Below are 25,654 nucleotides of genomic sequence, written 5' to 3'. Positions count from 1 at the left end.
AGACAAACAGATATATAGACAAACATATAGACAGACATATAGACAAACATATAGACAATCATATAGACAATCATATAGACAAACATATAGACAGACATATAAAAAAACAGACATATAGACAAACAGACAGACATATTAAAAAAAAACAGATATATAGACAAACAGACAAACATATAGACAAACATATAGACAAACAGACAGACATATAGACAAACATATAGACAAACAAACAGACAGACATATAGACAAACATATAGACAGACATATAGACAAACAAACAGACAAACAGATATATAGACAAACATATAGACAGACATATAGACAAACATATAGACAAACAGACAGACAGACATATAGACAAACAAACAGACAAACAAACAGACAAACATATAGACAAACATACAGACAAACAAACATATAGACTGACATATAGACAAACAAACAGACAGACATATAAAAAAACAGACATATAGACAAACAGACAGACAGACATATAGACAAACAGATATATAGACAAACAGACAGACGGACATATAGACAGACATATAGACAATCAGACAGACATATAGACAAACAGACCGACGGACATATAGACAAACAAACAGACAGACATATAGACAGACATATAGACAAACAGACAGACGGACATATAGACAAACAAACAGACGGACATATAGACAGACATATAGACAAACAGACATATAGACAAACAGACAGACATATAAAAAACAGATATATAGACAAACAGACAGACATATAGACAAACAGATATACAGACAGACGTATAAAAAAAACAGACATATAGACAAACAGACAGACATATAAAAAACAGACATATAGACAAACAGACAGACATATAGATAAACAGACAGACATATAAAAAAACAGATATATAGACAAACAGACAGACATATAGACAAACAAACAGACAAACATATAGACAGACATATAGACAAACAGACAGACTTATAAAAAAACAGATATATAGACAAAGAGACAGACATATAGACAGACAAATAGTTAAAAACAGACGGACATATATGCATATAGACCAGGGGTGGGCAACCCTGCTCCTGGAGGGCCACCTTCCTGCATGTTTTAGGTTTCTCTGCACTCTAACACACCTGATTTGAATGAGCTGCTCGTTATCAACCAACTGAAGCTTCTCAGGGGATTGGTAACGAGCGAAACATTAGAATCAGGTGTGTTAGAGTGCGGAGAAACCTAAAACATGCAGGAAGGTGGCCCTCCAGGAGCAGGGTTGCCCACCCCTGATATAGACAAACAGACAGACATATAGGCAGACAAACAGACATACATATAGACATAGACAGAGACAGACAGTAGATAAAATTAATCAGTATCTTCATGCTTTTCAGAAACAGTGTCCAGACCTCAGAGGGAACAATTTCTACCACTGTTTCAACACTCCTTAAAAAAAGGCTCCCAATGAAATGTCAACAAATAATTTCCTGGAAACATTTTTTGAACTCCACTGGTGAGAACAAGTCTCACGTCAGATATTTTGCAAAGTCACGATGATCAATTCTCATCTTCAGAGTATGACTGACGAGACTGTTATGCTCTGAAGATGACTGTCATGCTCTGAAGATGACTGTCGAGAAAAGGCTGGTTTGATGCTTGTCCGAGCACAGACATGACTAGTGAACATAAATACAAGTGCTCTGTCTCCCCCTATGTGTCAGATACTGCTTTACTTTAAAATTGGGAGCTACTGAGTTCAACCTTGTAAGCATGCTAATGGTATGAATGGTTTGAACTGACTCAACTGATTGAAAAACAACCTTGCTAATAGTTGCAGCCAAAATGATAAAGAAGGGCGGCCATGAATTGGTCTTCAGAACAAAAAACACACAACACTTACATTTTGCAAAATACCACAGGCACTTAAACTTTAATAAATATTAAACATTAAGTTCTTTTTTTTCATATGTACAGATATCGTACAGACAGATCCGTAGGTACTGTTGCAGCTGCTGCAAGTAAGAGACGTACCAATAATAAAACTTGGACAAACAAACTGGCCCTCAAAGCTTTTCTTTGGAAACTATTAATACTAACAGGCGTGCTCATTTTGTTATTATATATTTTTTTATATTTTTTTGTACATAAATGAATGCACGAGGGACATTACTGCTTGTTGCAACAGTGACAAAAAAAAGCACCTATAAACACATACTCGACTGACCATTATAAAAGAAAAACCTCTTCCTCTTGAGTTATTTGGTTTTTCTACCTGGCTTATTGAGATATCAAAATATAAAATCAAAATTCAGTAAGCACCAAGTATTTCGCAATGTCCCTCACCAGTTTTCCACACTGTGCCTTAACTTCCTGAGAGATAAGAGACCACACACTGAGAGACATTACTTCAGAAAAAGGCAACACAATCAAAGAAGTGTAAACTTTCACAATTCAATTAAAAAACGGACACTTTGACTTTTGGCTTTCATACGTCCAAACGCTCCAATATGTAGGTTGTAAAGGGTATTTAGAGTCAATTTAACATGGAGACATATTCAACTCCACAAATGTGGGGAAATGAGCTGCAGTCCTGGGCTCTAATACAATACGGAGATGGACAGTTGGATTCCCGGTGGAAGATTTTGTTGCTCCATAAGTGCCAGTAGGGATAACAGCATTCAACAAACTACATTACACCTTATCTACACCATCATTGATCCTCAAACAACTGTGTGTGGTTTAGCTTTGTAAAGTGCTGGTCAAACTGGATGCACCCTTTCCATCCCTTCTGTTTGTCATTATTGTGTTTACGCAGGTGAGGCCATTTGCTTCAAATCTGCAACAGTCCGTACTCTAAAGGGCTTTTCATTATTCAAGGCCACTGTTTGAACAATTGGCCACGATATTCTCTCTCTGCAGCAGTTCTGATTGTCATGATAGTGATATCTCAGAGAGGTTCTCTGTGGAAAGGCCTGTTAGAAAACATCACTGCAGTTCTGAGGGGTTTAAACAGGGCATACAAAAGTCTACAAACAGAATGTTCATCTCTATAAGAGAAATGAAAAGGCTTGGTCTATCGTGCAGCGTGGCCTCTCTTCATTCTGAGGAGGAAGTTCCGCTTTTCTTCCAGAAGTTCCTGAATGCGTTTGTTCCTGGTTCTCTCTCGAAGGTTGACCCGGTGCTTCGGGATCAGATTGTTCTGGGAGATGTCACTGTCTACGCCGATGACCCTGTTGTATATGACATCGATGGAATTGTTCTCACTGTTTTCCTCGGGTCTCCGCTGAGGTCTTGTAGTGGTGGCAGCAATGGTTGTGATGGCTGGTTTTTCTGTTGTCCCAATGATGGCGGCGGGAGGTGAGGCTGTGGCAGGGTCTGAGGTTGACGTGGTACCAGGGATGTTCACAGGGATGTACTCGGACAGGTATAGCCAGGGGGAGGAAGCGAGGTCTGTCATATCCTCACTGGTGATTGTCGGGATCACGATGGTGAGGCCATCTTCTAGCACCATGGTGTCACTGACCACCCCAACATTACTGTAGGACACTGTGCTGTCATCCCCACTGAGTATGGCCCCACTGGTCACTGTGACATCACCACTGCTCGTCACATCATTGTATGGCATGGTTCCACTAGGAATGTTTAAATCTTCAAAATGAGCGCTTCCAGTTGTTGTTAAGACATCATCAAAGGGGCTAGGTGTTGTGGCTAAATCATCATAATACCACAGTGGAGTTTCATCTGTTGTTGCTGTGTTATTACTGATGTACGTGACGTTGATTCTAGGCTCCGGGAAAGACATACCCTTAGCTGTTGCATGAACACTTGTGCTGGATGGGACAGTAGAAGAAAAGTTCTCTGTAAAGGGTTCGGGACTCGTATATGGAGTGGGAGCTGTGGTATAATATGAAGACATTGTTGTAAGTGTCTTCTTTTTTGGGTAAGTCTTTATCACCTTGAACTTATTGTTCTTGGGCCCTGTTTTGGGGTTCTTTGGGGGATCTGTCTTAATAACTATTTTCTTTGGCTGACTGTTCTTTTTGGGATTGGCCTTTGGTGGAGCCTCCTTTTTGGGTGTGAGTTTGGGTTTTATCTCAGGAGTGGTCTTCACTGGAGGACTCTTTTTGACAGTGGTCTTTACAGAGGGAGTCTTTTTGGGGGTAGAGCTTGCTGTAGTATTCTTTTTGGGACTAGTCTTCATTTGAATGGTCTTTTTGGGAGTGGTCTTAACAGGGGGAGTCTTTTTGGGAGTGGTGATCTTTGGAGTAGTCTTTTTGGGAGTGGTTTTTGCTATTGTAGTCTTTTTGGGAGTGGTTTTTGCTACAGTAGTCTTTTTGGGAGTGGTTTTTGCTATAGTAGTCTTTTTGGGAGTGGTTTTTGCTATAGTAGTCTTTTTGGGAGTGGTTTTTGCAGGGGGAGACTTTTTTGGGGTAGTGTTTGCTGGAGTTGTGTTTTTAGATGTTTTTTCTGGTATGACTTTACTGGGATTGCTGTTTCCTGGAGTGTCCTTTTTTGGAATAGTCTTTGTTTTCTTTTTGGGGTTGGTCTTTGGTGGGACATCTTTTCTTGTAGTATTTTTTTGGGCAGTATTCTTTTTTGGATTGATCTTTGGTGGAATCACCTTTTTGGGGGGTTTATTTGGCAGAATATTCTTTTTAGGCTTAGATTTTGGTGGAGTGTCAGTTTTTGTCATACTTTCTGTCTGATGTGTCATAGCTGGACTGGTTGTTGTTGGAAGTTGTGTGGTAGTGATCATACCATGTGTTGTTGGACTATTTGTAGTGCTCTGTAACTGAGGATCTGGGCTCTCGTCTATGTCTGGGGCCGGCAGGGGCAGGGGATGAGCAGTAACACTAGGAAATGCCGTAATAACTGATGTGGTTGGCATGTGAAATGTAGTGGAAAGGACAGGAGCACTGGTGGCAGATTGAGGATGAGTGGTAATCATTTGTGTAGCACTACATGGGGAAGAGGTGGAATGAGGAACAGCAGTGGTAGGAGGGTGAGTGGTTTCCCAGGGATTGGCGGTAAAGGTTGAAATGGTGGTGATGACATCTTTAGTTGGTTGAATGGTGGTGATGACAGCTTTTGGTGGTTGAATGGTGGTGATGACAGCTTTTGGTGGTTGAATGGTGGTGATGACAGCTTTAGTTGATTGAATAGTGGTGAAGTCAGCTTTAGTTGGTTGAATGGTGGTGATGACAGCTTTTGGTGGTTGAATGGTGGTAAAGACAGAGCTGAGGGTGCTGGTGGGTGGATGAGCTGTAACACTGTGCCGAATGGAGGTGGGGTTGGGTAGAGGCTCTGTGAAGGTGACATTGCTGCAGGACTTGCAGCACATGCGCTGGTAGTCCGGTAGAGAGCAGTAGCGCTTCAGCACCTCCATTCGACAGAACATTGAGCGGTCTCCATGACAACTTCGGCCTGTGAAGGAGAGAACAGAGAGCTGAAACTGGGCGAAGTCATGAGTAGAGACTATGAAGGGATGTTTGTATTTGTCTGATTGCTAGGATATGTTGTTGTATGAGAAAGAATGTGCCACAATGAAAATATGTTACATTAGCATTTGTTCATTTGTTTATGTTCCTTTCTAGATAAAGCACATGCATTCATGTGAGTGTTTGTTCCACACTGTAAGTGTAAAGTAGTAAAGCCAGACCATTAGCAGAGGATGCAGGAAGGAAGAGGAGAAAAACCCAAACATCAAGAGCAGTCATGAGATTAGTCCAGAGCAACTGGAGTAGAAAAAGAAGGAGTCGCCAGTGTTGCGTTAAAAATATAACAGTTTCAGGTCTGAACTTTTTAACTGAAACAAACGGTATCTTCTTTGCCTTGAAACGTCCTGTAGCCTTTTCTTCAGATGTGCATCACTTTCCAGACGTTCAATTTTAATCCTCTGCCACTTGACTTGTATCCTCTTTTTTGTTTTTTTACAATAACATGAAAACTCACTACCTTCTCCCGGCAATGTTAGACATTTTTTCAAGAATCTAGCCAGTGAACATTCCTGGTGAGAGAAAGATCACACTTTTTGAAACATTTTTATTGATACAACTTTGCTGTTGAGAATGACAGTAACTGAAACAATGAGATGTACGCCCCCCCTGCTCAATATATAGATATATTCTTTTCTTAAGAAAAATAATTCAACTGTATCGAAAGTTACAAGTTCACAGTCACTTTGGTAAAACACTTCATTACTTGGAAATCAATCAGTCGATCTGTTTATCGATTGAAAAAAAACATGAAGTACATAAATTATATGGTCTGTTTAAATAAAATACATAATTTCAATGATGATGTAAAAACTGGAATGGCACATTAAGTGTCATATGAAACATTTACAAAACATTAATAAAATTTCCCTGATAAATCAAAGTGCATATAGACGCAGTGCACGTAGTCCATCTGAATGTTTCTTCAACGTTAGCCAAACGTTAGCCAGCCCCACGCAGCAGGCCAGTGAAGCCACAAAACAGTTACCCATAGTATAGAATATTATAGAAGAAGATAACAGTCATGAACATTATTAAATACAGTCAACACCAATGTTATATACAGTCGCACTGCTAGGTCTGGCTTGGTCTCAAACAGTCCAACTCCAGCAGAAGGAAACCTTGGATAGCTCGCTACATAGTCACAACAGAAATATGTGATCACAATACAATGACAAGTCTGAAGTGTTTTTTTTTTTCTAGATGCCATATGTGTCATACCCTAGGCCCTTTGTAAACCCTTCCCAGTAGTCGGACATTGGTCCAACATCGCCTTGGTAGGTTTGATGGTTGGCGGGTGTGAGTTTGTTAAGTTGGTTTGAAGCTGCCTCTATTCCGAGTGAAACTTTGAATGAGTAAAGCCATCTCTTTCACAGATAAATGCCATTACATTCAATCCAAGATAAGGCATTGTTCACGTGGTTAATGTTCATCAAAAGAAAATGAGATCATCAGACGCTCCCAAATCAAAGTTTATGAGGTATTTCTGTATCTGTTCGCGATGTGTAAAAGCCCGAATGATGAAGCTCATAATGCACATAGACATGCACACACACATATGCACACGCACACACTCACAAACAAACAAAAACACACAGACACACTTTCACTGACAAAAACAAGTATAACTCACCCACTCATTTCCTCACCCCTCTAAGCTCACACACAAGACACACATACACACACACACGCACACACACACACACACACACACACACACACACACACACACACACACACACACACACACACACACACACATATATACACATACATACAAGTGATGGATGCAAATGTGCATGACAAAACGTGATCCTATCCTTAAAGAAAAGGAGAAGCAACAGTAAACCACTGATCCATCTGAGAGAATGGAGAGGCAACTAACTGACCAAGTCCTGCATAATAAGGTCTAACCCCTTCCACCGAAACACTTTACCTTTATTAAATATTCATCTGTATTCATGTAAAATCAATAAAAAAATACACATAACAGTCAAGGATCTAAGCGATCAATAGCAGTCCAAAGGTTTTAGGCAAATAAGCTACAGCTTATTCATGGTAAAACATTATTAATATTATTGTTACTCATATAGATTTAGATTTATAGGTATATATAAATACAAATATATTTATAGATGTATTTGTTTAAAGTCTGCAAGCACAAATAAGCTGCATTTATTGAACTTTAGTATAACAGTCAAAGAGAGGATGGCTGATGATGAGGTGAAATGGGAAGCAACCTCAAGCGGTCAGACTACCCTGTTTTTTTTTAAATTAGCCTTTACTTCCTCACCTCACAGTTCCCTCTTCTTAAATTCAGAAGGTCTACTGATGTCACTTCCTGTCCCTGTGCTGAGTTCCTGTTAATCTGAGAGTGGAACGTAGAATGAGACACCATTCTCATCCCCGAATGGAACCAGGATGTCAGATGAGCACTTTAGCAAAGATGTCCTCATTGTGACAAGATCACATTCACAATAAAGCTTTCATATTTTTTAAAAGTTTTTTTTCTATATAGATATTTATATACCTTTTCTGTTTATTTTCACACCTGCTTCTCCCCACAATGACAGTGCGCTACAAAAAGAAAAAAGCGCAGCTGCATCTCAGGAGTGGTAACCCATGACAACACGCAGCTAGCTCGCGCAAAACATTGGCCGCCAAATGCAGAGGGGGTACCTCACACATGAACGGCTGTCCCACACATCTCAGGAGATGAAAACCTGTACGCCTTGCCACTTCGAATCCTGTTCACATCAAATTTTTTGTTGATCTTTTGAGTTTTCGACTGGCCAGCGGTTACAACACAATGCTCCACAAAGGAGAGAGAGAGAGATAGAGAGAGAGACAGAGCAAGAGAGAACCAACTAGCACACACAGGAGCCAGAGACCTCTCCCCAGTCAGAGCCGTCTCAGACACACAGAGAGAGGCGACGATCCCCCCCCACCAAAAGAGAAGCGAAAGCTTTGCCACTCGCTCACAGGCGTGGGCACAGGCACAGGGCACAGAGGAGGGGCGGGTCAGGGGGCCAGACGGGGCCGGCCCTGCAGAGACAGGAGGACAGAAATGGGCAGGGCCCAGCAGAGGACAGACATGCAGCTGCGGCTGCCGCTGTGGAGGCCAGGCTGGGAACTATAGAGGGAGGTTTTACGTGAGGAGATCTTCGGGAAGTTGGGGTTGGGGCGAGAGAGCCACTGGATCAGGATGTTGCCGTTCTTGTTGAGGTCGGATGAGCCCTCTGCAGAGAAAAGAGAGAGAGTGATGAGAAGGGAACTGTTATTATGATCAGTCTCTTTTGTTATTATCAGGGCCTGTTTGGCTCTATTTATTCAAGGATAATTCCAGTTTCTCGCTGAGATCTGGCAACACGGTGATGTCGTTTTGGAGGTTCATTAACACTCACTGGGACATGGATCCAGGCGACAGACTCTGATGGTGTCCGGCTTACTGTCCAGGCACAGGCCGATGGTGTTGTCCCTGGTGTGGCAGAGAGCCTGCCTCTGCTGCGTCCCATTACCACATGACACTGAGCACTGGAGAAACAAGACATGAACACAAACAAACTTTTAAGGCGCATGTCGAGCATGTTGCTCAAAACCTGAAATCATTACTTGAATCGAGAAACAAGTTGCTTTTCTTATTGCCTACAGTGATACATGAGTGCTCTGCTCATTGTCTTCATATGATAGACGTGAGACTCCTTACACACTGCTGTTTTTACCTAACATTGTGTTTTATATTTATAGGTGAATTTGACTTCTTTAAGTACACACTAACTCAAACTTTTGTAACCCTGAATGATTTTGAATTGATGATAAAATCACCTGACTCCAGACTGTCTGTGTGTAAATGTCACTATAACCTACAGTACGTGTTCTGTAGTTCTGGTTAAATGTATGTTTTGCTGCTACTATTGACCAGGTCTTCCTCTTAAAGATGACAGGGACAGAATAGGGATATACATTGTTATAAGCGAGCTAAATGTGAGGCAGTACAAAGGCTTGTAACGCACATGAACATCATGACTGCTTTTTGAATCATTATTTCTGGTTCACTGTAAGTTGTAACAGTGATGATCTGTTTCTCAGACGCTTGTCGAACCTGCCAAGTTCTGAGGAAGTCTTGTGATGTTTACTGACTCACACAAATACCAGCTGTTGGGTTATGAAACAAACAACTCGAGCATTTTCCTGCAAAAATCAGCCAAACTTGTTTTTTTCCATGTTCCTGTCTAGGTTTTGATTCCTGTCGTGTTTTGAACGGCGTACCTGTGACCACGGTCCAACTCTCCACTGGGTGGGGCAGGGGTCTCGATTGCAGGGTCTGCGAGACTCGGGCCGGTCGTCGTTGCAGTGTTTGTTGTGGATGGAGCGTGTGGTGTTGTCGTCTGACGGCTGGACACAGCTGACCGAGCGGACCTGCATCCCTGTTTTTCCACATGGTTTGCTGCAGTTCTGCCACTCCCCTGTCACCCAACTGGAGAACATCAGGGGAAAGACAGAAACAGGAGGTGTGAGGGCGTTCAAGTGCTGAATGTAAGAAAAGCTAAAAGTTGTCTTTATATGTTTTGACTGACTGATATATAAAATACAATGCATACATGGGGGGAGGGCACGGCTTCTGGTTGCAGTCTCTGGTGTCTCCTCGAGGTTTCATGTTGGATTTGTTACAGAAGCTCTTGTGGACCATCTTACTGTCAACTTTTCTTCTGCAGCCGTATCGCAGGTACTGCTTCCCTGCAGCAAGAGGGGATGGGAAACGTAGGAAATGTAAGCACAGAATTTACATACTCACTCAACCTAAGTATGTCTCTTGGCTCATGCTGTACCTCCACCGCAGGGCTTGGAGCAGTAGGACCATCTCTTTGGAGCCCACTCGTAGGCGCTGTCCTCGACCAGCATGTTGTTCTGGATGGCAGAGTCACTGTCCATGTTCATCATGTACTTATAGGACAGATTCACATCCTCATCGCCGTGTAATTTCATCTACAAACAGAAAGATTGAAGCGAGAATAAACACTTTAGACAACTGAGCAGAAACTTCTTGTGCATAACATCTTCATGTATGTTAATGTGTACCATGATCAGAATCCCATGTCTGAGGGGGCCAGTGGTCTGAAGAGTCTCCTTGTCGTTGTCATTCTCGTACTCCCACTCCACGCCTTTCTCTATGACCGAGTGGGATTCTGGGTAATCATTTTCCCCGTTTAAGAAAAACAGTCCGGATGCCACGTTTTTTACAGCTGTAGACGGGTGAGAAATATACACTGATGGCACTTGTTCCACACACAAATAGAATATAATACTCCATGAAAGAAAACAATGTCAAATACCTAACGTGTGTGAGGTTGCTTTCAGCTCCTGGATCAGTAAATGTCGGGCTCCTCGGGGGATTTCAAGAACTTTGAGGTAACCTGAAAGGAAACACACATCTGGTTTGTGACTCCAACCTCATCAAAAGCTCACTTTACCGTCTCCTGACTAAGAGCCTCGGCTAATCCAGCAAAGAGCTCTTACTCTTTTCATCCCTGCTCACTTGTTAAAACCCTCACAGTCTTTCAGCCAGAGCAAACATCTGATTCTGGGAATTTTGGTGCTGTCATGTAGGTCCGTCCCCGTGTCAGGGGTTAGATAATATACTTCATGGAGTCAGGCGTGATGTAACTTCTTGGCAAGGCTCGACTCACATGGAAACATGTCAACTCAGATCTCACTGAGGTTTTTACATTGCTGCAAATCGTCCTGTAGAGGGCGATGTTTAGCTGCACATGACTTAACACGGGGAGAACAAGCACAGAGAACAAAATCCTGGACTACAGCGTGATGCATTTATAGAAGTCAAGTCTTTCCTACATTAACACAAAGGTGAATGTAACTGCTCGTGTGTGTGTACCTTGTTTCTTGGCAGTACGTGTGATGGTGTCTTTGAAGGTTTTGCAGCTTGAGTTGTCTCCTCCACACACTCCACACTTGTCCTCCTGCTTCGAGGAGCCCACCGTGCCGTCACAGCCCACTTTCTGTTCATGACGACATGGAAAGTTTGACACATCTGTACCCATGCAGCTGTCTCGCTCTCTATCTCACAGATGCATACATAACGTCCCTCACCTCACACTCCCCCCGCACACACACACTGTGCGGGTCTTTGTACGAGCAGCGCGTGCCGTCCAGGACCATCCTCTGCATGAAGACCACGTCTCGTGTCTCCTTGGACTGGCAATGCAGGTGGCAGCGTTTATTAGCTGGGAAACAAACACACACAAATGTCCCCATTATTTGAGTCCCCTTTTGTTGATTTCATCTCTACAAGCAACAAGTGATTATTTTTTATCTTCAGAATAAGCTCCCCATGAGTCAGCGTTACGCTCTGTCTCATTGTGTCTGTCTGTGTGACTCATACTACGACTACACCAGCCTCCAGAGACAAAACCTGGCAGTTCATCCCAGTGAGAAGGAACACTCCCACTTCATCACGTTTATTACAGATGGACACCATCCAGAGACCTTGTCTATTGCTGCTTTGACACTAATAAGCAGGTGGCAGACGTGTTACTGTAGATAATATAATAGGTGGAGAAAGCATCGTTTTTTTTCTCCAACTTAAACTGAGAATGCACAAAAACAATCAGTAACTTCAAGGAGGAGGCCTGTGCTGCACACGTGCACTGATGGTGTGGTGTAGTACAAATCATCTCCTAAATGTGAGAGATAGAACAGAGCACAGATTTATTTGTATTTACTTCTTTAAATTTGTGTTTTTAGTGATTCAAAGATGGTTAAACTTATTTTTTCTGTATACTTTCAGGACTAATAGAGGTTGCAGCAGCAAGATGAAGTGGACATGACCTGTGCTGCTTCAACTTTAAAACATATCAACATATAAGAAATTATATAGTAAAGATATATAGAAGAACTGTTTATTTATTATTGTTTTTTGCATGTTTTTGTTATCAGTCGGCATTTTCTGCAAGACCTAAATGAGAATATTTTGTTTGGAAGTGGTGAGAAATATTGTAAACAATAAAACGTTAATTTCTCACACTATAAATTTTTGCAGTGGTCTGGTTTTTCTGGGGCTTTTAGGGGGTCAGAAATCTCAGATTTCTGATCGCATGTTCAAAGAGTTAAAGGGTTAAAGGATCAATTGGCCCCTGGAAAAAGCCACAGTCAGTCAAAGCTGGTGTTCTCTGTAATCGATAGAAGCAATAATTTGAAACTGGCACCATAGCTGTGGAGAAAGTTGTACTAACAGCTTGTGGTTTCGTCCATTCTACATTCCTACAACACCCAGCATGCATTGCGCCCCTCCCTCTGAAAGGAACAGCCCAGCGAGAGACACTGGAGTGAAATACTACCGTTTCGCTGCAGGCAATGGCTCAGAGCGGGACAGAGTCCGAAATACAACTAGATTCTAGTCCTAGATTGAGGGAGTGTAGTTTAGTGAGCTCCGTGGCCTCTGCCAGATGACACGTTTTACGTAGTCTGGAGGTTCTCCAGGGCCCATTGGAGAAGCAGATAGCCTCCTCCAAAGGCACAGAGCCAAATTGCTTTTTTTTGGTACGATAATGGCATTAGCTCCCCGTAATAGCATGATAGGACTGACGTTGGAAATCGGTGAACTGGCCCTTTAAGAGAGTTTGTTGAACAGCAGCTGAGCTGCCACACAAGGCAGCCTCAACATGTTTCCTGTTAAGTACTTTACAGTTCATCTGTCAACCCAAGACAGGACCAGAGCTGAGACATGCACAGTGTCTCAAATGTATAAACAAATACTACAGTTTCACGCTCGTATTAGACACACTCTTTTTTTCTCCTCACACTATCTGGAACTCGGGAGATGATAGACCATGAATGGAATTCAATTTCACCTCCCTCTTCACTTTTTTCTCTCTCTCTTTCTCACAAACACGTCTGAGCTCACACACAAGCGCACTGTCACGGAAAAGTAATTTGAGACAGAGACAGCCTTGCTGGATAATATGGCATTTAGAAATGATAACAGAAAAAACAATTTAGCAGGACCCCTCTTAGGGGAGTGTGTGTAGCGTGACCTGCGATTAGATATGTGGACGGCTCAGCACTTTCTCTAGGGCTGCCCTTTAGTCTGGTGATGATTTAATAGCACGGACACCTCCACTTAGAGACAACCACACACACCTGTTTAAACTGTTCAATAACGTAGAGTTTTGATCATTAACATCAGAACTCCAAATCTGAGAGTTTGTCCTTTGAGCCAACTGATGGAGAAAAGATGACGGAAGGAGGGGGGTCAGTGAGGTTCAAATGACATCAGCGATTGGGTGGAGAAAGAAGAAGCTGAGTTCAAAGATGTTTTTAAAGAGATTTTCAAAGGGATGGCGTGTTTTTATGAGAGGGTGTAGTCCATACTCAAAGCTGCACCTCTCAGCAGGACAGCCAGATGTCAATGACCATAACAGAACACAGCCTATATATAAAAAACCACTTAAACCCAACTGTGGTCCAGAATCGTGTGTTGGCTTCCTCCTTTTGGCTTTCATTCTTATTTACAACTTCCACAGTGTATCATCACTTTGGGTTTGTCACTCTCAGGCCGGTCTCTTTGTTATTACACCCCTCTTTTTGTGTCCTTCCCCCAACCCCAACTAACCCATCCCCTGCACATCTGCGGGTGTAAACTCACGGTCTGAGTGTTCATAAGGCATCCAGTGGTGCTTGTTGCTATGGAGTTCAAAGCGAGGGTCCAAAGCGTGGCATTGCTCCTCTCGTGTGTCGCTGTAGATATCCTCACACTCGTTGATGTTGCACATCTGGAACTGATAGTTGGCTCCCACACAGGTGCGGCCTCCGTTGGCCGGTCTGAGAGGGAGGCAGGGCAGAGGGCACGGTTTGTTTACCCTTTTGTTTATTCACACTTTACATCCAAACTATCTTCATCTATTTTAACGGACTGCGATTATTGCTTTAATTAGTGAGTGCAACAAATATTTGCAATTCCATTTTGTCGCACACATACACTCTGAAAGTTTTACACACTCTTTCAATTCATACCTAGGATTGTCACAGTCGCGTGTGCGAAACTGTACCCCTCCACCACAGGTGCGGGAGCACTGGCCAAACTCACTCCATGAACCCCAGTTTCCATCTTGCTTAATGATGTCAGGGGTCAACCAGATGCAGTGACCTTTAAAGCAATGCTGCAAAAGACAGAGAATACACGACACAGCTGCTGTTTAGATAGTGAGTTTGGATACTACACAATGTAAAAGTCAGAGTACAAAAGCGTATAGATACCTTCCCATTCCCACACATGGTGCCGTCGATGGGCGGTCCTTTCTTGGTCTTGCAGAAGAAGGGATTGTCCGGGTGGCTGCACCACAGCTGCTTACATGGGTCAAATGTGCGGTACTGCAGGGCACAGAAAGAGACTCCTTCTTACAATTAAAAGCCTTAAATTACAGTACACACACTGGGTGACCTTCAATAACACAAGGCAACCATCATGAGACAGCTGGACTGAGACTTAACACTGAAAATAGGAAATACAAATAGAGATGAGAAGAGAAATATCACCACGACAGTTTTATACCCAACAACGACAACAACACGGACCCTGCACTGTGTCACTGTACACTACGCTCCACTGAGAAACACACAGCCATTCATGCAAATAAACCAAAGGATGAGAGAGAGACACAAGACTCTCAGAATGAGACAGCCCGTGGTTTAATTAGGGCACAAGGGAGGTCAGAGGGCAGAGGGCAAAAGGTTTAAAGGCCAAAAGGTGAGGTCTCATTGACCTCTAAAAAAAGGCCCCTAGACACATAAAAAGGACCAAATTCTCTGATATGAACCATTGATGAGGAAACCACCAAACTGACCTGCAGTCCAGTGTCTGAGGGGACGTGCCCTCCTCCCTCCTCTCCACAGACTTCCCCACCCACCATGACCCCAGGGGAACCTTTGCAGGCCAGAGGGCGAGTCACAATCAATGGCTAGACTGTGGTAGGTAATCACCAATGACATCAGACTGGAGGATCCTAAAAGCTGAAGTGAAACATGGAAAAACAGCCTCTGTTCTGGCTCAGACGTTTCTCCTTGGATGGGAAAGACATCCCCCCAACCTTTTCCACTCGTTTATAGTCATGAGTGCGCCAATGTAACGAGGCTTTTCCTGCCTGCGCTGCCGTGATTTAACACAGATTTGCAGGAAAAGAGTTGGGATATGCTACGGTTCAATTGTTGAGCTGCACTGCAGCCACTGAACCGGCGGACTCACTCAGTATTTTTAGGGATTTTACAGCTACTTTCTCTGGAAATGAGCGTTTTAGAATCCTGCAGACTAGCGTCCAAAATATGACGATGGGAAGAACAGAGAAACAAAGTACAGTAAAAAAAGAAAAGTAAGGAGCAACATTACAAACAATTACAACCTCAGAGGACAAATAGAAAAGAAAATCTGAGAAAACAAATGACGGGCCACATGTCTTCCGGGAGGAGGGGTTACCTTACCTGAGGTCCTGACTGGCCCGCCTTTTGTAGCTGAGGGGAATGGGTTTGACAAGAGAATAGAGGGTAATCTAGCAATGTGTGCAAAGCCCCCGAACAAGCCCTTTGTCAATCAAGCAACAGCCTCCCAACAGCGTGCCACAGTGGCTTCACAGTCATAGAGTGGGTGAGGGTGACAGGAGGGGGGGGGTTAGAGGGTCAGATGCCTGTCAAGATGCTGAAGCTGGGTGAAGCTCGTCTACTGTGTTTACAGAAATACTGCTTGTGGCAGGTTTATGTAAAGGCACTGTGGTATCAAGGTAAGTGTTGTGTTGAAATCAATCTTGTTTACTGTAGCGAAATTAACAACAGAAAAAAGAAAAAGCTATAAAAACCAATTACCTGCTTTTAAGCAAGATGCCAATCCCACCAGAGGCCGGGAGAGCGAAGCAGAGGACATCAGAAGAATGTGAATATTTGTGTATGTGTGACTCGTTTTGTACAACGCACATCAGAGATAGATGTCAGTGGAAAAACTTCAGAGCTAATGAGGCCTCTTACAAATGCATCTTCAGCAGTGACATTCAGCAAATTAACTGAATAGGCTGAATTAAAAGTGAGTTTAAGCCATCATGTCAGAAGATAAAGGGATGCTAAGCTCGACTGTACGATATTACAGCTGGAGTTAGTAAAGTCTAGCTATGTTAGTGAAGAGACAATTAGACTATGGGGATGTCTTACCGCGGTGCACATCGTGTAGCCCACACCAAAGTCGAAGCGACACTGTTCGTTCATGGAGTAGTGCAAGCCAGGGAGCTGAGGCAGCGACGGCCAGTTGTGGTCGAAGGGGTCGTCACGGAGACAGTCGTAGGAGCTACAAGAGGAGTCGAAACAATGTGATGCAATTACATTTACACTTTATGATTCAAAATCAATAATTGCGATCAATCAATTCAATCCTCTGTTAAAGGGATGTCATTTATGGGACTGTTTCATCTGCAGTTTGTGTTACTATTAATGTTTTCTTACTTTAAAAAACAAACCATTTTGTCATTAAGACTAGTGCTTTTTGCATCATAATAACTTAAAGGATACTCTTAGAAGATATGAAATAAAACGCAAGTATAAAAGTAATAAAGTAAGTATTGTGTGTGTGTGTGTTTGTCTTACTTCAGGTAGCGCCCCAGCTCTTGCATGCTACATCTGGACCAGTGGAAGCGATGGAAGGCAGCTTGCACAAGCGGCGCCATGATGCTTCCCATGTGCACCTCGTCCCCACAGCGGTTTCCCTGCCCGTCGTGCTCCATCCCCAACCTGCGGAGAGAGAGAGAGAGAGGGGGAGAGAGATAGAGAGAGGTTGAGAGGAAGAAAAGGAGAGAAGTAGCAATCTCACATCAGATATTTCAGGAGGTGACCAAACCTGTAATAAATAAATCCATACAGTGTTGTAAGTATCTGACATTACTCGGCTAAAGTACTTACACGTGTCCGGTCTCATGAGCCACCACAAAGGCGGAGGAGAAACCGTCCTCGTGGTTCAAAGTGCAGCTCCTCACAGGGTGGCACATACCCGTCACTGGGGCGTAACCTAGGCAACCAGGATTTGTAGAGAAAACACTTTTATTAAAGCCACTTGAGAATAGCTTTGTCACTCTGTAACGTAAGCATCTAAAAATAATTATAAACTGGTTTCAATCCAAGTTTGAAATGTTAAAGTTTCTTTAAACTTTCCTCATATCTGGTTTGAATTGGACGTGGTTTAGCTCCGATATTTATAACATAATTAATTGGAGAGTAACATGGCTTATGAGACTTATCTACAAAAATATATATGGTGTATCCCACTTACACACACATTGCTCTTTCATACACATGTACACAAACGTGTTCATGTGTGTGCGTCCAATCCTAACCCAAAACGGTCTCCTTCCTCCTCTACATATGCCAATCTCCAACTCCCTGTGTGCTTGTCTGTCCTATACTGCCTTAAATTGTGGGACTGTGGCCGGCCCTGCTCTGCCTATTGATTTTCTGCTGCTGAAGGCTGAGCCCAAGGGCAGCTGAAGGGCTTCTGCATAGCTAGGCCACTGCCTTTAGAAGCCTCTCCCCTGGGCCCGCCTGTTAGCCTGCACTCTGCTGCACAGAAAACCACCAACCACCGAAGCCACAGCGCACTATGCAGCTGTGCGAGGAAAGGGAAGCAAGAGGGGAGTTTTCCCTGCGTTTTAGGCCCTCATGAGGGTGGGCGTGCAGTTTGGATGTATGTTACGATATGTTAAACAGGAAGCGCTGAGTGTATGTGCACGTCTTTAGTTACCCTGCATGCCGGTGGGGCCGAATTCCTGCCGCGTGAGGAAGATGGCGTGGTCGTGATACTCTGCATCCCCCGTGTCCGGCTTCTGCTGCAGGAAGGCCCAGCGACACACGTTCTCCAGGCTCTGAGAGGGGTTCCCCAGTTCAATAAGACTCATGGACTGAAACCACACACACAGACAAGGAAAAAGAGAAGAGTATGTAAAGAGTATACAAAAACAGGGAAATGAACCTGCTTCTTCAGCTCTGGTACGACAACATTTGAGTCCTGTAGGGGGCAGTGTCACAATGTTATATGCTGTGAGCACATCTTGCAATTTGCTGAGGTGTACAACACACTCTCACACGCGCGCACACACTCTGAGGGATTCACAGAACTCGCACAATAATGCTTAAGATCGTGTAATCTTGATGGCTTTAATAATGAACATGAAAGTGAACACAGAGCTGCCTGTTAATGAGCTTTAGACTAATAGTAAAAACACGTCCAATTACAGGATATTTTCTCATGATTAAATGCATAATGGAAATATCCACAAAAACACCAAAATGCCTGCGATTCCTTCTCTTCACCTCCTCATTAGGATCCTCTTCTTTTTCCTTGTATTCTTCTCTGTATGTCTCTCCATTTCTCTCTTCCTCTGCTTCCTTTTCACCTCTTTTCTACGTTTCCGTACATTTTTCACACATGCACAACACACTGCTTAATCAAACAGTGAAGGGTGTGTGTGTGAGTGTGCTGCAGTGAAGACATATGGCCTGCCTCTGCACAAACACCCCTCAGACAGAGCGCACTGTACGTGTGTGTGTGTGTGTGTGTGTGTGTGTGTGTGTGTGTGTGTGTGTGTGTGCGCGCTTCATCATGTTCATCAGGTGCTTGTGTGTGTGTGTGTGTGTGTGTGTGTGTGTGTGTTTCACTGCCTTTTTTATGATCTTTAAAGATGGATTTCTAAAAGTGTGTCGTGTGCACATGTTGTGTCAAAGTGTGTGTGTGTGTGTGTTAAGTGTGTGGGTGCGCCTGCATTCAGGGTCACATAGCCAATCTGCAGGCTGTCTGGGTGCAGCTCTGTTGCCACGGTAATTGGGGATGATGGACAGCCGGAGCTTTGGCCGAAGCTGCACAGGGGCTGGTCCAGAATGACCAATGTGGGAGTGTGTGTGTGTGTGTGTGGGAGTTTGTGTTTGGAGGGCTCCACTGGGACTGTAGACATGTAGAGAGCAGAGGAAGAGATAAGGCTACAGCAGCATAAGTGTATCACAGAGCAGCTATCCAGCAATAAAATCATTTCTATCATCCTGTGGGGTAATCCCTGCCCTCCGCCATTCCTGCTGTCTCTCGCTTTATCTCTCCTCCACTCTTCCCTCTTCTTCCCTCCAGCACAGACAGGCAGATAGAGTTACAGTGGAGAAGAAAAGGATGCTACCCCCATCGTCCGGTCTCTCTGTTTATGAATGAGGGAGGGCTATCATTGATTGTTTATCTTTGCCTGGACTTCCCATGATTCTGTGCTGCAGCCTACCGGGAGGAGGGCTGATTGCATAACGGGCTGAGTTTCTGTGTGCTTTGGTGCTGAACTGTGAAGGCGTGCGACTTGAAAACACTCCCCTGGGATGCTGCATGCTTTTAGTTCCTCTTTTGCTCAGTCCACTGGAATAACAGGCTCCGGGCATCAGTGCGTGCTGATGAGTGCGCGCGCATGTGTGTGTTTGTTTATGAGTGTGTGTGTGCTGGACTTGGCTGTGCTTACTGTAGGTACTTAAAGCGATCGTCTCTGTCTGCTTTTCAGGAGAACTCGTGTCCTGTCAGGACTTACCTTGCCGTAGCCGAGCATGATAATCCGCACCAGCACCACGTTGATCTTTGCCCCCAAAGACTGGTCATGGTAAATCTCATTCACCTGGAGACACACAGAGAAACACAAGTAGAGGAAACGTCAGAATTCATGTTGAAGCGGTTTGTTAAGGTGCTTTTTTATTCAGCAGGAACTTTCCCCAGGAACTCGGAACCTTCTGAGGAACTTTCGATAGCAGGAACCAGGGTCTAAATTTAGTTCCGGGGGAATTGATTCACCCCCTGAAAAGTCCCTGCTCAGGGGGTTGTACTTTCCAAAGGTCCAGGAACTTTCAGGGCGGAGACTGCAGAGCTGATCGCTTCTGATTGGTCGAGTGTTTTATTTCACCCGCCATGTTTAAAAGACTGCAGCTGCAAGCTCACTGTCATCATCGTGCTTCGACATTGTTTATCACCGTGTCAGAGAAGAAAGCCTACAACAGATGGACCGACGACGAGGTGCAGGCCTTGCTGAAAATCTTCCTGGGACTTTGGGCCGCTGTGGAAACGCAGACAACAGTGGGCCACAGGACGAATTTAGTTCCTTGAAGAGAAGTTCCTGGAACTAAAAGTTCCTGGAACTTTTGGTCGAAAAGCATGCTAACAGCAGCAGATAAATCTTCAATAATGCTTTATAGATTAGTTATAAGCCAAAATGAGCATGATATTGTCCAGCTGTAATCCATTAAATTATTCTCATTTAGTGCTCGATCACTTTTAAATAAGCCTCCAGGTCTATAGGTAGAAATGTCACCACTCTCATGTCTATACGATAAATATAATCGTTCAGACGTGAATAAAAATTCATATTAAAAATTGCTTTTTAATATGAAGTTACAGCCAGGTGAAAGTTAGCGTAAGTTAATATCAAGGCTGAAAACAGTGTAGAACAAATAGGACGGCTTTGTCCATAAATGGGAAATACTGCATACCACCAACATCTGTTTGTCTATTTCAGAAGGTACACGGTGCATTTAGGTGGATTTCTTGGTGAAAAGAGATTAAGTAAGTGGCCAACCAACGGGATCTTTTACAGCTTAGCAGCACAAATGTTTCAAATACATTCACACGTTACATTTATAAAACTGTTATAAATGGTGCTTAAACAGGATGCAAAACAATAAAGAGAAAGCAAACGTCTGATTTTGCTGCAATGATGCTTTAACACAAAAACAAAGCTCCTAGCTGAATGACGTGTGTGCAAGAAACACAGTGATATGAGGGACTCAGATAGGAGGAATGAAAAAAGAGAGAAAGGGAAGTTGAGGTGAGGGCAAGAAACTCTGTTTCCCATAAGCACAGATGGAGAGATGAAGGAGAAAGATGCAAAGGAAGGATAGTGCCTAATGCAAGGAAACAAGGTAATGTTTGACAAGGGAGATGCAGAGAGCATTATACTGGCGAAAAACACACACACACACACACACACAAAGAGGGCAAGCGAGAGAGAGAGAGAGAGAGAGAGAGAGAGAGAGAGAGCGAGCAAGAGAGAGAGGGAGAGAGAGAGAGGGGTAAATTGGCGCAGGAGTTGAGGCCTGCTGTCCTCAGTGGCTGTGTGCGGTGGCTAATGAGGCAAAGGGATGTAAAAACAGACAGCAGTAATGAGATGGCTGATGGACACGCTGTGGAGAAAAGGACACACACATACTGTACACATTTACACACACACACAGACACACACAGGTGCAGAGATGAAGAACAAAATTTAGACACACCCAGCGAGAGAAAAGGTACGAGAGCGAGTTGAGGAATGCTCGGAATAGAGACGGAGAGGCAGAGGGAAAGCAGCTGTGCAGAGAGGGGAATGAAAAACGACAAGGAGCTTCAGAGGGAAAGGAAAGGATGCATTCTTAGAAAACAAATGTAGAGCAGCGGAGAGGGGTTTTTAAAACAGAGAGGAGAATGGAGAAAACGTATGCTCCGTTCCATGTGCGGTGTAAAGTCGGAAATTCCAGCATAGTATTAGGAAAATTTCAGCGGTTTGATTCTTCCAGGCAGGATCTTAATTTGTCAACCACAAACAGTCTGGAATAAAGCTTTCTGCTTACATCAACATCTAAACATGGCTGCATTTAAAGGCTTTACAGCTTTACATCCTCAGATACTTAACAATAAAGTTTTTATTTGTAGCACGGTGACCTTTGATTTCGAAACAACTGTTTGGTGACTGATCAGATCTACGACTTAACCTTCTGAAATGTTGCCAGCACTCTAAGCTAAGTTGCTAATGTGGCCAAGCATTAGTGGCGTCAATGGAAGCTGCGTTCAAACCTCATGGGCATTCATGTGTTTGGATGAGTTTTCCAAAGTGGAAGAGCACAAATGATGGAGAAGTAATGGGACTTTCTGACCTTCATCTGTGACTGGAACAGAGCATTACATAAGACTTTTAAACATAAGCTTCATAAGGAAATATAACCATGAGTACGTCCATATAGACTTTCAAGTGAGAGATTTGCTCAAGCTTTGGTCAAATATTTTCTGAGCACAACACTTCCCATAATGCATCTTGCTCCTTTTAAATGCATGTTTTGTAAAACCATCCCCGACTCGTCAACGGTTAAAACATGGGAGAGCCTAAACTGAGATGGCATGTGATGCTTCTTGAGTATCAATGAATTGTCCTGAACAATACCTGCATGACCTTTATTGAAGCATATCCCTAATGCATCATTTATATATCGCAACAGTTATTTGCTAGTCAAGGTGCTGCATTCAAATTGTACTTCAGGAAAAGTCTAGGCAAAATCTAGATGAAGTATCAAAGTAAAGCAGTCATTGTGCAGGAAAATTGTTGTCTTATGTAAGTAACATTTTACTGGTGTAATTTGGCAGAGTGCTGATCTACAGGAGTGCATAATATTTATATTAAATCCTGAAAAGTAAATACCAACTGAAGATTGTCAGATTGATCTAGCAGAGTTCACTACAATTCTTTCCTCTGAAATGTCACAAAGTTCAAGTAAGAAGTTGTAAAATATGAAAAGAGAGAAACAAGTAATGTATAATTGCACTTGTACTTATTGTTTATAAAACAGACGATGTATGAAAGTGGCAGGGGACAGTTTCAGAGCGACGGATGGAAGGGAACTTTTCATTTAGCCACCGTCACTTCTAAGTTTAGGATGCTTCTTTACATGTTAAATAAGACACAGCCTCGCTAAGAGAGAGAGTTATTTTGTCTCCTCAGTTTAACCCCGTCAGAGACTCCTGTCTGTCTCTCTGTCTGTCTGTCTACCTGATATTTCTGTGTCTCATTTGCTGACAATTTCTTCACTCCCTCGTTATCTTGTCAGCCTGAAAATGAAGAAGTGACACACAATGATTCTGAGTGTGTGTGTGTGTGTGTGTCGCCTTGTTTGTTTGTCTCAGATGACATGGACACTTGAGCAGGTCAGTCCACACTTGGCCTGATCCAGCCCGTTACCTTGACAACTGTTGGGCCAATTAGGGGCGGTTGACTTCCAGGTGACCCTGACACTACAATTTCCACTCTAATGAGACACACACAGACACACACACACACACACACACACACACACACACACACACACAGGTAGCGTTGTGTCGTTTCACTCCCAACTTTAGCTTGATGCGTCTTCATGCACTGTTACACTCGATACAGTTGTCCTTTTCATACACAGGTAAGGACAGGTATGGTACAGGCATTCATGACCCCAAACACACCCAGGTATTTACTGAAATGTGCTCACCTGGGCACACACATTCACAAAAGACAGACACACACACACACACACACACACACCTTAGTTTCTGTTAACAACTGTACAGGCCTGTCTCTCATTAATGCTGCTGGCTGCTCTCTGACGCTCTGAAGGGCAACGTCAGGTGCCATTACTTATCCTGCAGACTACAGGTACACAAGGTAGCCTAGATCTGTCCACCTGTGTGTGTGCGTGTGTGTGTGTGTGTGTGTGTGCGTGCAGTAGTTAATGCAGGACTATAGGTCAGCAAGGCACAAAATCATTACTATCAGATAAATAATGCAGCCACGGCCTGTCACTTAACTCTGCCAGAGGGATGGAGGAAATGTGGAGAGAAGGTGGGAGGACATTGTGAGGAAGAACATCGGTAATTGTTTAACCACATAAATTAAAGGTTTAATTAAAATGCTTCACCTAATAGGAATAACGAGGATCCATTATGTTAATGTGCATCATAATATAGGACATACAGGCATGTTTTCCTCATGTTCACAGAAAAAAATTAAACCCCATAAACCTTAAGGTGCGTAAGGAAACAGTCCTAACTTCAATTCTGCCATTGTTGGTCGCATTTACAACGTGTCAACCGGATTGCTTTTCAGTGCTCTTAAATAAGGAAGAGATAGTTCGGATTAAAACCTAAGAACAGGAGACAAAGGAGCAGGACTGTCCCTGGGGAGGTTGGAACTTTGAATCTACACTTCACACACAGGTTCACTCCTACACTGTGTTAAAGGAGCAATTCACCCCTGGAAAAAGCCACTGTCAGTCAAAGCTGGTCTTCTCTGTAATCGATAGAAGCAATAATATTTGAAATTAGCGCCAGAGCTGTGGAGAAAGTTTCGCCCATTCTACATTCCTGCAACACCCAGCGTGCATTGCGCCCCTCCCTCTGAAAGGAACGGCCCAGTGAGAGACGCTGGAGTGAAATACTACCGTTTTTTGCTGCAGGCAATGGCTCAGAGTGGTACAGACTCCGAAATACAACGAGAATATACCAGTGGATCCTCTAAAAAATCTTCAGGTCTGCAGTCTACATTTCAAACCTGATGAGACACGACATCGGAGGCGGGCGTCCTAGATTAAGAAAGTGTAGTTTAGTGAGCTCCCTGGCCTCCGCCAGATGATGCATTTTACGTAGTCTGGAGGATTTCCAGGGCCCATTGGGGAAGCGGATAGCGTCCTCAAAAGGCACAGAGCCAAATTGCATTTTTTTTTCTACCTTAATGGCATTAGCTCCCCGTAATAGCATGATAGAACTTAGGTTGAAAATCGGTGAACTGGCCCTTTAAGTATTACAATGAGTCCTTACATAAGAAAACGTAAGTAAGATTAAGGGCAGGGCGCATAGTAGTAATATGCTCATTATGATAGTTTAATGTGTAATAATATGTAATAACATTTCCCCACTGAGCTCCTGTGTTTTTATCAACTAATGGAGGCAATTAAAATTTGTTGAACAACAGTCTGAAAAGATGCTTTAAAAACAGTCTCAGCTGCTGATGAGACAGAGCTGAGTCATCAAGTCAAATCTGGCCGGAGTGCTACATAAATTAGATAAGACTTTGGACAGCTTCTCGACATCATTTTGTCAACACACATGGGAATATTTAAAAAACTCAGACCCAGGATTTGAGCTCTCAGTCTGACAATGCTCCTCACATATCTGTGACACTTCCAGCTAACAAGGTGTCTATTATTACCTGGACTACCTCTGCTGTCCTCGCTCCTTCGTCCACTTATTAATATGACTTTTCTCTGCCAACAGGAGCTTTGGTAAAGACAAGATGTGCACCACTTCCAGACAGCTGTACAGAAAAGACGCTTATCACATACCA

The 25,654-nt window shown here is 43.3% G+C and overlaps 1 protein-coding gene across 1 annotated transcript in view; it reads right to left on the bottom strand.

The window, feature by feature from the left end:
- Window positions 1–1,974: 1,974 nt before the first annotated feature.
- LOC138598128 (A disintegrin and metalloproteinase with thrombospondin motifs 2-like) overlaps window positions 1,975–25,654 on the bottom strand; it is a 117,309-nt gene continuing 93,629 nt past the window's right edge. Inside the window, exons 6-22 of the mRNA XM_069669829.1 lie at window positions 20,075–20,158; window positions 18,265–18,421; window positions 17,430–17,535; window positions 17,118–17,261; window positions 16,689–16,821; window positions 14,754–14,867; window positions 14,511–14,656; window positions 14,143–14,318; window positions 11,589–11,722; window positions 11,374–11,497; window positions 10,814–10,894; window positions 10,536–10,723; window positions 10,310–10,445; window positions 10,082–10,217; window positions 9,750–9,957; window positions 8,885–9,014; window positions 1,975–5,409 (exon numbers count right to left, since the gene is read on the bottom strand). Coding sequence (XP_069525930.1) covers window positions 3,059–5,409; window positions 8,885–9,014; window positions 9,750–9,957; window positions 10,082–10,217; window positions 10,310–10,445; window positions 10,536–10,723; window positions 10,814–10,894; window positions 11,374–11,497; window positions 11,589–11,722; window positions 14,143–14,318; window positions 14,511–14,656; window positions 14,754–14,867; window positions 16,689–16,821; window positions 17,118–17,261; window positions 17,430–17,535; window positions 18,265–18,421; window positions 20,075–20,158 — 4,548 coding nt within the window. The 3' untranslated portion in view covers window positions 1,975–3,058. The remainder of the gene's footprint in view (window positions 5,410–8,884; window positions 9,015–9,749; window positions 9,958–10,081; window positions 10,218–10,309; window positions 10,446–10,535; window positions 10,724–10,813; window positions 10,895–11,373; window positions 11,498–11,588; window positions 11,723–14,142; window positions 14,319–14,510; window positions 14,657–14,753; window positions 14,868–16,688; window positions 16,822–17,117; window positions 17,262–17,429; window positions 17,536–18,264; window positions 18,422–20,074; window positions 20,159–25,654) is intronic.

Source organism: Semicossyphus pulcher, unplaced genomic scaffold, assembly GCF_022749685.1.
Source record: "Semicossyphus pulcher isolate SPU_LCO1_2020_fin unplaced genomic scaffold, fSemPul1.0.p SCAF_2, whole genome shotgun sequence".
Lineage (NCBI taxonomy): Eukaryota > Metazoa > Chordata > Actinopteri > Labriformes > Labridae > Semicossyphus > Semicossyphus pulcher.
Note: the sequence above shows the minus strand (reverse complement) of the source record. Positions and strands in the feature narration are given on the sequence as shown.